General features: G+C 40.9%; 2 protein-coding genes across 2 annotated transcripts in view; both read right to left on the reverse strand.

The window, feature by feature from the left end:
• Window positions 1-2,426: 2,426 nt before the first annotated feature.
• On the reverse strand, window positions 2,427-6,773 carry calm2a (calmodulin 2a (phosphorylase kinase, delta)). The gene is made up of 6 exons (XM_034122617.1): window positions 6,648-6,773; window positions 5,690-5,720; window positions 4,213-4,356; window positions 4,002-4,108; window positions 3,786-3,921; window positions 2,427-3,694 (listed from the first exon to the last, which is right to left on the reverse strand). Exons 1-6 carry the CDS (start codon window positions 6,648-6,650, stop codon window positions 3,666-3,668), a joined length of 450 nt encoding a protein of 149 aa, XP_033978508.1. The 5' UTR covers window positions 6,651-6,773; the 3' UTR covers window positions 2,427-3,665.
• Window positions 6,774-11,682: 4,909 nt separating this feature from the next.
• si:ch73-105b23.6 (mucin-4) overlaps window positions 11,683-13,952 on the reverse strand; it is a 28,844-nt gene continuing 26,574 nt past the window's right edge. Inside the window, exon 20 of the mRNA XM_034122614.1 lies at window positions 11,683-13,766. Coding sequence (XP_033978505.1) covers window positions 13,625-13,766 — 142 coding nt within the window. The 3' untranslated portion in view covers window positions 11,683-13,624. The remainder of the gene's footprint in view (window positions 13,767-13,952) is intronic.

Consider the following 13,952-nt stretch of genomic DNA (forward strand, 5'->3'; position numbering starts at 1 on the left):
TGGAAAGTTACGTGACGCATCCTCCCCATGGATGTATAATAAGAACAAGATCCTTAATAAGAAGTTAATAAGATCTATTATAAGAAGTATAATAAGAATAAGATCCTCCCAGTTGCCGTGACTGTTTTCTTCTTCGGTGGTACAGCAGTTTTCAGTTGTCACGATTGTATACAGTGCCATATTGGCCGGAAATTGAACGCAGTCAGACAAAATTCAATAAATAAATCGCTTCGGAGTATAAGTTGCAGGATACAGCCGGACAGGTAAAAAAAACGCGACTAATAGTCCGGAAAATATGGTGTCTTTGAGTCATCAAATATAATACAAACATACCTGAGGACAACAAACACACAAGGTCCTTTAACATCCACGTTGCACGTCACATCCCTACATAAACCGAAGACAGGAAACTCAGTACCCCCAAGTCTGTTAACCAGTAACTAACCATCAGTTCTTCAATCAAAGTAACTCATAACTAACCATTAATGAATCCTTCATTAATACAGTACCCCCCAGTCTGTTTACCAGTAACTAACCATCAGTTCTTCAATCGCAGTCACTCAGGAACTCCTCATTAACTAACCATTAACTATCTAGTCGTTCCTTATTCACTACTCAGTAACTAAGCACATTTGTGTACCTTATTGTAAAGTGTTACCCAAATGTCTTTTAGAGCCAAGGATGGTAGCAAGCACTGGTTTCCAATACAATCTGAGGACCAATCAAATGAGAACTATTATAATTATGCAACTTTTCCATACTTTGATGTTAAACAAGGTAATGATAACTATTATTTTGAACATCGGCGTCTTTTGAGGAATGTTTCCCCATACAGTGCAGGTGCTTGGATATATTAACTAAATGGGGGGGGGGGGGTGCTAGTGACTTATCCGACCGGCCCACATCGTCCGACCGGCCCACTTCAGTACCGGCCCATCGGGATTCGTCCCGATGGCCAGTCCGCCCCTGCACAGGGACCAACAATTTCAGTGGCACTAAATATCTCAGAGACACGTGACAACCAGAAAGACACTCAAAATGACCCACACAAAAAGACTAGAAAAAGACGCCAAAAAGACTAAGAAGAAATGCATAACAGCTGCAAAGATACTCAAAGACTCTCACAAAGACTATTAAAGGGGAAAACGCACCACAGACATAAATGATTACAAAAAGACACAAAGCAACTACAAAGATATTCAAAATGACACAAAATAACTACAAAGACACAGACATTCAAAGGGGCAAAACAACCACAGCAAATATAACTACAAAAGGACCAAAGAAATTATGAAGTGATACAAAATAAATGTCCATCAAGAGACAAAGAATGACTACAAGGGGACTCAAAACAACAACAAAAACAGGCTAAACAACTTTTATGTCTGTGCCTTGTTCTTACATTGTACAGGTGGCGGGGCCTTCTGTGTGTTTGTGCCCAGGGGCCCATTGTGTTATAATCCGCCCCTGGATGCTATTTATGAAGAGTGGCTCCTTGAATTGAGGCAATTAAGGTACACTGCAGGTTTTTTAAAGTACAATAGAAATGTCAAACTAATCCTCTTATTTTAGTATCTAACCTCTTGGCTGAAGTGCACACACACACACACCCTTTATATATCAGTAGGCTACATCAGAAGTAAAGAGCATCACCTGAAGTAAAAATCTCGCTCTGGGAGCAAAAGCTCAACATAAAGCCTTGTTGCTAGGCTACATAGTACACATGGTTCAAATTAAACAAGAATTTATGTTTACACTGCTTGTCAAGGAGAGTATATGAAGGGACAATAAAACACACATAGGCTGCTGTCTGATCCAGGAAACATCACCTTTGTATCCTACCTGATGCACATTCACACCCAATTAGGAAAAGCAGAGAGAGCCAGGACTCACGTTGCATGTGCTATGTAATTAACAGCTCTTTATAAGTAGACTGTGATGACACTTCAGCAGGGAGTTTTTTTTAAGTCGTGCGATATTTCATTTTGACAAGATGAGAACAACTCATGTCATCATTTCACACCTGAAGTTGTTTGGATCGTGGTGTTCATTCTTTTTGGAACTCAAGCTGTTGCTACGCAGATAGAGATATTGTACTAGCTACACAAAGAAGATTGAACAAAATCTTCTCAGGGGTACTATAAATTACATCAGTGTTTTTTGGTGCGAGCTATTGCTAAAGTAGCATTTGTAAGGCCCTAAATGTTTGAATGAGCCTCCACAGGGACCACTGCACATGCATGACTGACCAAGCCAAAAACAACTGCAGTACTTACTACTCCCAATAGAGAGAAAAATCACAAAACTCTAATACTTTCCCCCCCCCCCTAGTTTAGTATTACTTAAGTCTTCGTAATGCCACTGTATAGGATCAAGGGCACGAACTAAAATCAGCTAGCATAGAATTCACACACACGAGGCAGAGCTGAGGTCCACAATAGAGCTTTATTTTGTCATTCATCAAAATAACAAACTTAGTATCTCTGCAAGCTACTGTAACAAACTCAATAATCAGAAATTAAACAAAAAAACAAACAGGTACACCTCTATTTACAGCATGATCTCTGATGTACGCTCAATCACCTGCACCTCGGGAGTGGGGGCAAATGCCAAGTAAGACATGAGGCAGTCAGCTTCTACATGGTGCTGTGCCAACAGTAGCAGACAACACATGGCCTATGTAGTCAGTGTGGGACCCGGACAGTACAAGGCTAATCCAATGTCGAGTACCATTGTGTGCACTTCAAAATAGAAGCCTTTGATCCCACTCAGTGCTTTTATTTTAATGACAATACAGATTTGAGCTGAGCTTATCTGAACATTAAGAGGCATTGGCTGATGCTCCTCAGTGCTTTTGGAAATTAACAGGGGACACTTAATTTAAAAATGGTAAACATTTCATATGTATTCTAAGCAACAAGAAAAAAATATTCTATCAAAAACGGAGCATCCTGTCCTCAATACAAAAATGGGAATTATTACAGGGTATACAAACTCAATGATCCATTATAACTGAGAAAACAAGACAATTTTCAAAACTGGGTAGATTGTAATTTTTATTGGAAAACAAAAATATACAACTTGGAATGGATTATTTGAGGCATGACCAGAGGTCATAAAAATAAACAAAAAAGTAAAAGTACTGAGTAAAACATTAAAAAGCATGGTAAGATTAGTTGCTTTCTGGTTATAGAACAGCAGATACAAAAAGAGTTTGTACGAGTACCTAGGAGATACACCCGTGTCATTTTTTTGCAGTAGTGCAATGCTGAGAGATTTCCATATATACTTTGTCCGTAGTCCATGCAGAGTTTTAAACTCCTCTACATTGTTTCCATGCCAACAGTGTTGCCAAGTGACAACCAGCTGACAGGTTTCCAATGTCGCCATGCGTGGAGGGGCCCCGAGCACACAATACGGGAAGATTTGAAGTTCTCCGGCTCCCAGGGGCCTCCACAGGCTTCTGGTTGTATGACCATTCCGTCACTCCAAAACACCATGACAGCAAAAGAAAGGGACATGGGGACAAGAGCCTATGCAGTTTACATGCAGTTCCTTTGGACAGCAGAAGGGGCAGGGACGAAGGGGGGCTATTAAGATTTTACAGATAAATTACACAAAGAAAAAGGCAAATTATTTATATATACGAAATCTGTACAAGGCCATCACTTCGCCGTCATCATTTGTACGAACTCTGCGGGGAAGAAAAAAAAAAGAATGTTGCGACTCAGTATCCCATGAGTGACCCAAACGTACAAAAAAGAAAAAATACAACATCTACCAACCTTCATAGTTGACCTGACCATCTCCGTCAATGTCTGCTTCTCTGATCATCTCGTCCACTTCCTCGTCAGTCAGCTTCTCCCCCAGGTTTGTCATCACATGGCGCAGCTCAGCAGCACTGATGTATCCATTGCCATCCTGAACATGACATTAATCAGTGAGCACATTTGAAAAGACTGCTGCACATATGCGTGTGTGGGAGTGCAGACGGTATTTACCTTGTCAAAGACACGGAATGCTTCTCTGATCTCCTCCTCACTGTCTGTGTCCTTCATCTTCCTGGCCATCATGGTGAGGAACTCTGGGAAGTCTATCGTTCCATTTCCTGAAGAAAAAACAAAACATAAATAAATAAATGACAGGGAAATCCTACAAGAACATAAACAGTGTGTGTTGTTAGGATGATTTTATGCCAGATTGAGTTCTCACCATCAGCATCCACTTCATTGATCATGTCCTGCAGCTCTGCCTCTGTGGGGTTCTGGCCCAGAGAGCGCATCACTGTGCCCAGCTCTTTGGTGGTGATGGTGCCATCGCCATCCTTGTCAAAGAGCGAAAATGCCTCCTTGAACTCTGAAGAAAAAGAAAAAAAAAAAGTAGATGGTATTTAGTTAGGCAGAGATGTAATACCTATATCTAGATATATACAGCAAAACATTGGCTGTAATATTTTTTATTGGAAAGTGTGACAAAAAATATACAGTTTTAAAAAGTCATGCCAATGCAGTTAAACCACTTTGAATACAAATGGTAAAAAAACTCTTATCCTAACAGTTAGCTCTAGACTTAAAAGGGCATTACATCACCGATGTTTCATTTATAAACTAACTACAGAATAATGACGAGCCCTTCTGTTTTGAGTTCCAACTGCAGTTGTGTCTGGCTAAACAAGGGCAACGGCCATGAGACCAAGCAGCAGGCTGGTGAGCTACATCTGCAGCAAAGGACAGTCGTGTGTTTAGGTGGAGCCTTGAGGGCCGATGACACTCATCAAGTGGGGGGGGAAAATGTGTAATGATGCAGCAAGTCATCAGCATCAGTAAAACTACAACTGGTCAGACCATTTGTAAGGTCAAACACACAGGGCAACACCCTTTTTGTTGTTATGGAGAAAGGCCTGCCGTCTACTGCAGATAATGTTGCAGGGAGTGTCTAATTCCTTTGGAACATACCATTGAAACTATCACTGTAATTTAAAGGAATGTTAATTGACCCAGGCAACATGCTGGTGCACTGTCACGTCATTTGTACAAATCTAAAAACTGGCCTATTAGCATAACAACGAGCAACTAAAAGCTGATACTATGTATACAAGTGTATGGTACAACATTGTGAAACCTGAGACCTATGCTGATTTAGGTAAACAGAAGCTGAAAGATGTTATCAGGAAAGGACAACAATTGTGCCACATTTCATACATTCACTGTATACAGTAGAGCAAGTGTCACAGTATGGCCCAGTCTGGCTTTTAACACACCTCTCCTGCAATATTTAGATTATAATATCTATGTTTCATTTCCAGATGCCAGTATACTAAGCCCATGTTGCTACTACAATTGTATCATTCAATCTATTGAGAACACACCCAGGGCAAAGGACACATCATGCAGAGCGTGTAAAAAGGTGACTGCCAACACCGCACAAGAATACACAGGCCTTTCAGATTACATCATATTACATGGCAACCATGAAAATGCAAAAGTTTTCCACGAGGGAGTCCTTCTGCACTCCAGAGGCAGCAAGCAACAGCCGTTTCATTCATTCCTGTTTTATGACCAGTAGGCTGCCCTGTGGAACGCCTTAAAAGGCAAAAGTATAAATCCACTGAAGGGGATGCAAGGGTCCATAACGCAGGCCATTTCGCAGGATGTGAGGAAGGAAGTAGATCAATGCAGCGAAGTCTTACCAGCAATCTGCTCTTCTGTAAGCTGATCAGCCTGTAAAACACAAGATGAAACAAAAATATACATAATTAGTTGTATAATCGAAGAGCAAACTGGATGGCCGCAAAGCCGCCCATTGACTGTATATGTTGCAAACACATCTTTCTGGTAATTATTCGGGAAGTTAAAATTGCGTTGTCAGCATTGCAAACGTTACAACGGTTTAAAATAAGGCGTTTTCCTGTCGCTTAGTTAATCTTCGGAGACTGCAAAAATATCGGAAAAACGTAGACTTGCACAAACGTCAGATCTATCCACATTCGAATGTTCGATGACGCCAACTTCACCATAGACAATAGACGACTTACAATTTGGCGGTAAATGTTAGCTAGGACGCGCTAAAGTTAGCTAGCTACCGATACCGGCTCACAGTTAACGTTACACACCTTTGAGAAAACCCACCGTTGCACACTTAGACAGTAGCACACTCATACAGCAGAAGTCACAAGCAAAGCATCAGTTTGCGCGTAACAACCCTAACTTTACATCTAAATTTGCGCCTGTAACTAAGTGGGACAAGTATGGTTATTTGACAAATGTACGGCAAAGCCAAGCCAGCGTCAACGATACAAAGACTTATGATGGGCGTGTATAAAGGCATTAGAAGTGAACGTATCTAACGTTAACTATGGTGGACTATTTTCCAAGTGTTACTGCGCAAACGTCTGCTACACGGGTGATATCTTAATACATGTATTCAGGCAAACGCAGCTTTAGCCAACGCTAGCTCTGTCTAATAGGATAGTCTACCTAGCAACTAGCAAGCTGTCATTTATTCGGCCAGCACTGCGGTAGTTCAAATGGATTCAGCTGGTGACGTTAAGTTTTATTTACATAATTTCACATATAAATAATGATAGCAGTTACGGGACTGTCAAGCTATTTAAGACAAGAGTAAGAACATAATCTTGTTTTCCTTACCATTTCGATGTAGGTGCAGCGGCTGGTTCACGACAAAATCCGTAACAAGCCAAAGCCAACACAAAGCCTAAACGGACTGACAATCTCTATGAACACACTGAGGAAGAGGCAGCAGGACTCGCCTTTAACGGCTATCCTAAACTCCTCCTCTTTTCAATATCCCTCCGCCATCTTCCCTTTTCCTCGGATATTAAATTATTTGAAAACACTTTTAAAGAAATTATAAAATATCTATAAAAATGGAAAATAATCATAATTTGCCTCGTATGGTTGTTGTGAAGGTTTCGTCGTCGATATTATACATTATATCGTGTATTGCTGGTGGTCTAAATGACGGCGTATGAATACTTTCTGCTAGTCTGTGATGCGGCACAAGACGTAGCTGAAAGAAATCGCGCTCTCTGATTGGTGTGTTTGTACCTGCAATGCGTCACTCCCATGGTCTGCGCTGCCGCTGCATCTTGTCCATAGACATCCCAGCCAGTGCCACAGGCATAGCAGACAAGCTTGTTGCACAGTGTGTATACATATGGGCATCATCTTTAGGGGGACCCAACAAGATCGTTTTGATAAGCAATTAGCTACCAGGAGCATATGTTATTATTGTGATATTACTGACCCAGTTTGTGCTTACATGCATTTCCTGTTGCTGCAGTTTTCTCATTTTCTGAGAACATTGTTTTGTGTTTTTATAAGCATATTAACACCCATGCTTTTTTATTTTGTATTGCTGTTACAAGGTTATCACATACTCGGATAGTTAATAAATTATCTTGTTGGCTGTGCAAATCTCCATCACTTCAAATGTTATACATAATGAGATGCAGTGTCAAGCCTGAAGTGTTTGAGTGTAATAGTTGGTAATAAGTCCGTGCATGTGTGTGTGTTGGGTTAGTGCACGCACGTTTAGATGTTTGATATGCGACTGGGTCTGTTGCTGGTGTTGCTGTCATGGGTGACTGTGGATTCTCAGTTCTAATTGAGCTGCTGGTGTGGATGGGAGTATCTGATAGCCTGATTGCTTATGCCTGACTGATCTCCCACACTGACCACCTGTCTCTGGCCTGCTCCCATGGGAGATGCTGAGGAGGAGGAGGGTGGACAGGGATGTGCAAGAAGGATTTGAAGCACCACGCAGAGAATGTACTAGAATCTCCATGTCCCACAAAAAGCAGCCCCCACTTATTTCCAATTCCACTGCCTCTCTTATTATTAGACATGGATGTCACACTATAAGAAGAGAGAGGGGATTGTGAAAAGCTCAATATCTCACACGTAGCTGTAAGAAAAAAATGAGGATCCAAAGTGGTTCCCACTTCCATCTGCGCTGCTTGCAGAGGTGATGCTGCCTGTGCCATGTGATCTGCTGAGCAGCTTTAGCATCAGCCATGCTTTTTTCCCCCAACCTACCTAATCTGGAGCACATTGGATTCCTTTAATTTAAATCTGTTTTCTGCTACAGGGTTTTTATCAGCGTGCAGATTATGTAATGTCAAAGGTGACGACAGAAAGGGCTGTCACAAGAACCTGATAAGCTGAAGAATGTGTATAGTGTAGTGTATAGATTTCCACCTTTATGCATAAACACTTTTCAAACACTGTAAGAAGCTCATATGGCCTCTGAATACTTAAATGCATTTCTTCTGGCAATCACAGGCTAAGGCTTAATTTAGAAGAACCTACAGTGGTTTGCTATTGCATCATAAATACTCCTTAACATTTCTACTTTTGTCCTCCTGCCTAATTTCTATAGCCGCCCTCCACCCAATTTGCAGAATCAGCTGTTTGATTGGGTGATGACATGCCCTTCAATGAGGTCCCGAGGACCTGATCCAGGTCAAAGGTGATTTTAGGTTGGAGGTTAATAAGGATAGGGAATATTGGAACCCAGGAGCTGTGACTTAACGGTCTATAAAGCCTGAAATCAATCTCCGTGATATAAGACTTCCTCACAATAGGAAGCAGAGCACAGTTTGTGTTACAGTGTGTTTCTCTATGGTAACTTATTCTTTTTTTATGTAGATTAATCCGTGTGTGTGCATCAGTCTATGGTGTGCATGCACTTACGCACTGTGCTAACTATTCTCCTTCTCTTATCAGTTTTGTGAATATGTAACTGCCTCGCATAATTACCCTTATCGGCCGCAGCCCTTCCCAGAACATTTCTAAACCAGCAGCTTTTATTTCCATGCCACAGGGATCGAAAGGTCCCTCTCGTTCGGCAGAGGCAAGGCTGAATGCACCCCTCCATCTTCATTAATGTCACCCTCCCCCAACGGCCCGTAGCATCACTCCCGCTGATAGCAGTTAGCTTTGTTACCTTTGTAGGAAAAGTTCAATATTTGGCTACGGGTTGTCACACGGCACGTGAGGTACAGAATGTGGTATAGCCCTGTGAGCGGTGTGGTGTTAAGCGCAATCATGTTGTAAAATAAAGCAGCTTTCGAGCAAAAAGCTTAAAGATAAAGCCAATTTGAGAACATAAGTGGCTTGCGAGGACTTTGAGGGATGGGGCGCCAGTGACAAATATGAGATGTTTACTGTGTAACTGAAAGACGCGGACGGCATTATTAATGAATGAGGTTTTTGTAATGCACCTGCTGGTTCCTTGCCAAGGGAGTGGATCACCTTTCATGGGCAACCATGGCAGTTGTTTGTGCCTCATGGATGTCAAAGCTACTATGAGTGAAAAGACCTTTACATTGTGTGCGTGTCATCTGTTTGTCGAGTGTGTTTCAACATCTGCGCGTGCAGAGCATGTGTGAGATTAGCCTATATGCCACTTTGCAAATCTTCTGTATTCTCTGCATACGAGAGGGAAGGAGCTGTTCATTTATTTGTTATGACCTAAGGCAATTTCGACCACATCTGACCAGCTTCCAAGAAGAATCCTTGATTACCTGTAATGCTTCCCAGCAAACAGGGGCCAAAGACCGAGTCTATCGGACAAAGTTGATGACAGCAAACCACTAAGCGTGAATGGTTTTACAGCCATGCAATAATGGCACACAACAGTCTGAATGAGCCAATCCCATTCTGTCGTACCTGTTACTGAGAAATGACATGTTTCCCAAAATTACATCATGAGGCAGAAATGATTAATGGCCTCAAATCGGATAAGAGGATTTGGTCGGGGGCCTGCTATCCTCTGCCTATTTCAATCATGTTGTGATGAAATGGATACAGTGTTAGGCATGCACTTAGCTTTCTATCCCCCCTCTTAACGTGTTTCTGTTTGTGACCGTGGTACTAGATCATCTAACATCTCTAAACCAGTCGCTTTATTTGAGGGGATCGGAGGGACAAAACCATTTACTGGCTGTCAAATAGAATCTCCCGCTGTTGATCGCCGCTCTGCCTCACTTTTCATTACCCTCCTGTCTCTCCTTCTAACTCTGTCCCTCTCCCTTTCTCCCTCTATCCTTCCCTCACTGGCTCGCCTCCAGGTTGTCTGCTGCAGTCAGTGTGAGGCTGGAGTTCAAACACTGCAGCCTTCGGCGCATGAAACGGTGCTACTTGGAACCTTCCAGAAGTGTGGCACTACAAAAGCTAAGGTGATTTCATCCTCAGTGGCTGTTTTTCACCGTTAGCTGTGCTTTTGTCGAAAACAGGTGTCAGGAGCTGTACTAGCTATGGATTTGTATTATTTCCCAGAAGTTCCCTCTACAAATAATGTGTCTCAGTTCACTTTGTCAATCAGTCATGTAGAAAGTAAAACCAGTGCAATGGAGACGCACTGCAGAGGGTGATGCAGGGGTACTTTAGTGCGTAACTACAATAGGGAAGTGACAGGCGCAGGGTTTTTTAGCAGCGCCCTGTCCTTGACCCTGTCTGCAGTGTAGGCCAGGTCTGTCTCTGCAGTGGCAGGGACCTGCAGGGCTGCTGCCTTCGCTCCGCGCCTCTCTCTCAGATGATCTCATCCTGCAGGGGGGGCAGATCCACCGCATGCTGAGGCCACTTCCAGATGAATCCAGGCTGCAGAGCGGGCGTCTCGTCGGCTGTGCCTGTGTGTGTGACTGTGGGTGCGTTAGGGGCTGTGAGAGTGCTGCGTTTCTGCTCAAACTATACTCATAAGCAAATGTGATGGATCTGACTTGTGTGGAAGACTCAGCTGTGACACCTGGTGGCTGGAGAAGAGATTGCAGAGAGATGTGAAAACAGTACAACTTTAATTGTTGTTAATGCATTGAGGGGGTAAATACATTAAGTGAAGTACTTTTAATCAAGTACAACTCTGAAATAGTTTTACTTGGCTTTAATATTTCCATTTCATTCTACTAGTATATACACAGCCATCGTTACTTGGAACTTGCAGATTCAAAAGGATCCAAAACAGGATCATCACATATAATACCATGCATTTTTATGATTAAACTATGAAACTAGAACCACCTCAACAATTAAAATACTGTTTACATGTAAATACATCAATAATTAATGAACAATGCAAACTTATTTTTGGGTTTTCAGACCAATACCTCTAAAACTTGAATGCACATAATCATTTGAGACTCTGATAGGGGCCTTTCTGCATTCTGATGTCTTTTGATAAAGTATTTTTCTGGTAATACCTCTTATCTTTGAATTTACTGTGAGTCAAACTCTCATGCATTGAATGAGTAGGATGCATGTTTTAAAAATACATTTGCATGTATTACTTACTTTTAATCATCAAAGCATGACTTTGTTCCACTACTTCAAGTCTTGTTATTTTAACTGCATTACATTTGTTATTTTACTTTGATTACAATAGTTATTTTAAAATATATATATGACGCATTATCATGCGTTAAAATTCCTAACAGAACTTGTAATTAAGTATTTTTACACAGTCGGATTCTAACGTTTACTTACGTCATGAGGCCGAGAACTTCTTCCAGCCGTGAATAAATAAAAAACAAATTTTTTATTTAAAACCTTGGCAAGTAAACTTCAATTTCGATGCTCTTATTGAAGTTTATTCGACTGTATAGATTGATAAATGTTCTCCTGATTGTCAATAAAAACAAAAGAACAAATCTCTTTTATGCTTCAGTGTTTGAAAAGCGTCACTTCTTTTCATTATTTTAATTGTTTACGTTTCAGCTCTGGACTGAACATGACAACATCCATACAAACCAGCCCAAACGATACAAAACTTTGAACATATACGACGAAAAAAAAAGTCAGGAGCCGTTCAGACATGTGTACAATCTCAGTTGATCGATAACAGTTCAGTTACTCGTAGGCATTTTCTAAATTAGTATGTCAGCTTTTCCATTGAAGAGATATCCCGGAAAATCTCAACAATGATCTTTTCCCTGGAGGCTCAATCTTAGAACAGTTTCGTGTTAGAGCTTTTTTCTGCTGACTACACGCAGTCAGATATCTGTTGCTTCTTGGCACAGCCTCTGCTATGCATATTAAAGGGACGACTAACCCCGGAATAAAAAATGTATGTTTTTTTTCTTATCTGTTTATCAATCTAGATTGTTCTGGTGTGAGTTGCCAAATGTTGGAAATAAAAGCTGTAGAGATGTCTACCTTATCTTAAATATAATATAACTACAGCATGATAGAATTAGCCTGCCTGCTACATCCACACCAGGTCTCACATCTCACGTCTTTTTCATTTCTATTATTATTTTCTCCTTTTTTACTGCTTTTTTTCTTTCTTATTAATGTATTACATCAAGTTATCATAATTTATTATCAGCATTATCCAGCACAATAATTCAATTGATTTATTTTTCTACTTCATGTTCCAAAAAGCACATTATTTTCCTTGTGAAGAAAACCTGTAATTCTTGATTCTGTTCAAAATGTATATGAACATAACAATACATTCCAAATGTATATTCATGTATAGATATTGTGATTGTATATAGCTTTGGCAATGTTGTATGTCATTATGGTCATGCCAATAAAGCTATTTGAATTTGATAGCACTGTGCTTCCGGGGATAAAAGTGCCAACAAACTATTTTCTTTTCCCCTTTTCACTAAGGACAGCAGAGTAGATGCACTCTTCCCTCTGCGCGGTGATTAAGACAATAATTCCTCAAGAAACTGATCATAAGAAGGGTCAGGATTTCTGGTAAGACACATTTCTGTTGAGTTTTTCAAATATATTTGACACAAGCAGAGTGCAATGTAGTTCTTTCATTTTAAGTGAAGGTATAAATTACTACAGTCAAACACTTGGCATCTCAAACCAAACCAATCTAGATTAATGAATAGCTCTCCAGTTAATAGGGAAAATATTTGTGTTTAATTTTTTTGTATCACTTCTAATTGACACTTTTAATGGTTAACATTATATTCACACATCTTTTTTTAACTTGCAGTGATAGTCCAGCTTTACAAAAGACAGCTGCACTGAATTACTCTGCTGTGTATAATTAACTGGGACACAATCCAGCGGTGAACAATATTTAGAGTGTTATCCCAAAGTGGGACGAAGGCTTTTATAAAAAAACGTGTCACCTTCTCTCTATAAATATGAAATCAAAATTGAATCAACTATGTTCGGGTGATTATGAGTGATGCAAATAAAGAAGGCTTACTGTACTTTTTGGGACTGGAACCATAATGAACTCAACTTAATTATGAACAGAGGGCAGGAGGAGCCTGATGCTAGGCTTTCTGGCGGACGCTAATGTTGCTATAATGGAGGCTTGGCCTACTATCAGCTGCACTGCAGTGGTTTACTTTTTCATCACTGTCTCCAGCCAAGAGATTGTTGCTGGGTCAGACTCGGACCGTAAACTGTCGTCCTGGCAGAAAGAAAAACGTCCTGCTCCAACTTGGCAGGTCCATTGCTCAGCAGAGAGGATGGAAATAATGGACTTTAAAAGTCACTCAGGCTTAATTATTTGTTTGTTACCATATAAATAAGAGTCATTCATCTTGTCTTTATAAAACAGTGGCTCTCAAAATGCTTTGTTTGTAAGTTTGTGATTTGCAGCTATGTCTGTGTGTGTGTGGTTTAGGTGTGTGTTATCTGTAGCGTTGCCTGGGTGTGTAGTTGTCCAGGATCCGGGGGCTGCAGTGGGTTATGTAGTGCAGGGCGGGGTCCGAGTAGTTGAAGGGCGGGGGGTTGTACTGCTCCTGGATGTGGTTTGGCACCATGTGAGGGAGCCTGGAGGAAAACAGATAAGCCAATCAGAATGCAGGAATAAACAAGAACTCACCTCAGTCAACCTTTCAGTATGCTGTAAAGTAGCATATCATTTAGAACAGTGTCCATATCATGTCCTGCACAGGCAAGACACTTCAAGCACATTATAAATATGCATAGATGTGATAGGGAGGTAAAATAGCCCAA

This window comes from Trematomus bernacchii, unplaced genomic scaffold (genome assembly GCF_902827165.1).
Source record: "Trematomus bernacchii unplaced genomic scaffold, fTreBer1.1, whole genome shotgun sequence".
NCBI classification, from domain to species: domain Eukaryota; kingdom Metazoa; phylum Chordata; class Actinopteri; order Perciformes; family Nototheniidae; genus Trematomus; species Trematomus bernacchii.

What these genes read in the sequence shown, in the direction of transcription:
- calm2a (XM_034122617.1), bottom strand. An exon ending in CAATGAAGTGGATGCTGATG is followed by an intron (nt 4,109 to 4,212) that starts GTGAGAACTCAA and finishes TTTTTTCTTCAG; the next exon opens with GAAATGGAACGATAGACTTC. An exon ending in TGGTCAGGTCAACTATGAAG is followed by an intron (nt 3,695 to 3,785) that starts GTTGGTAGATGT and finishes TCTTCCCCGCAG; the next exon opens with AGTTCGTACAAATGATGACG.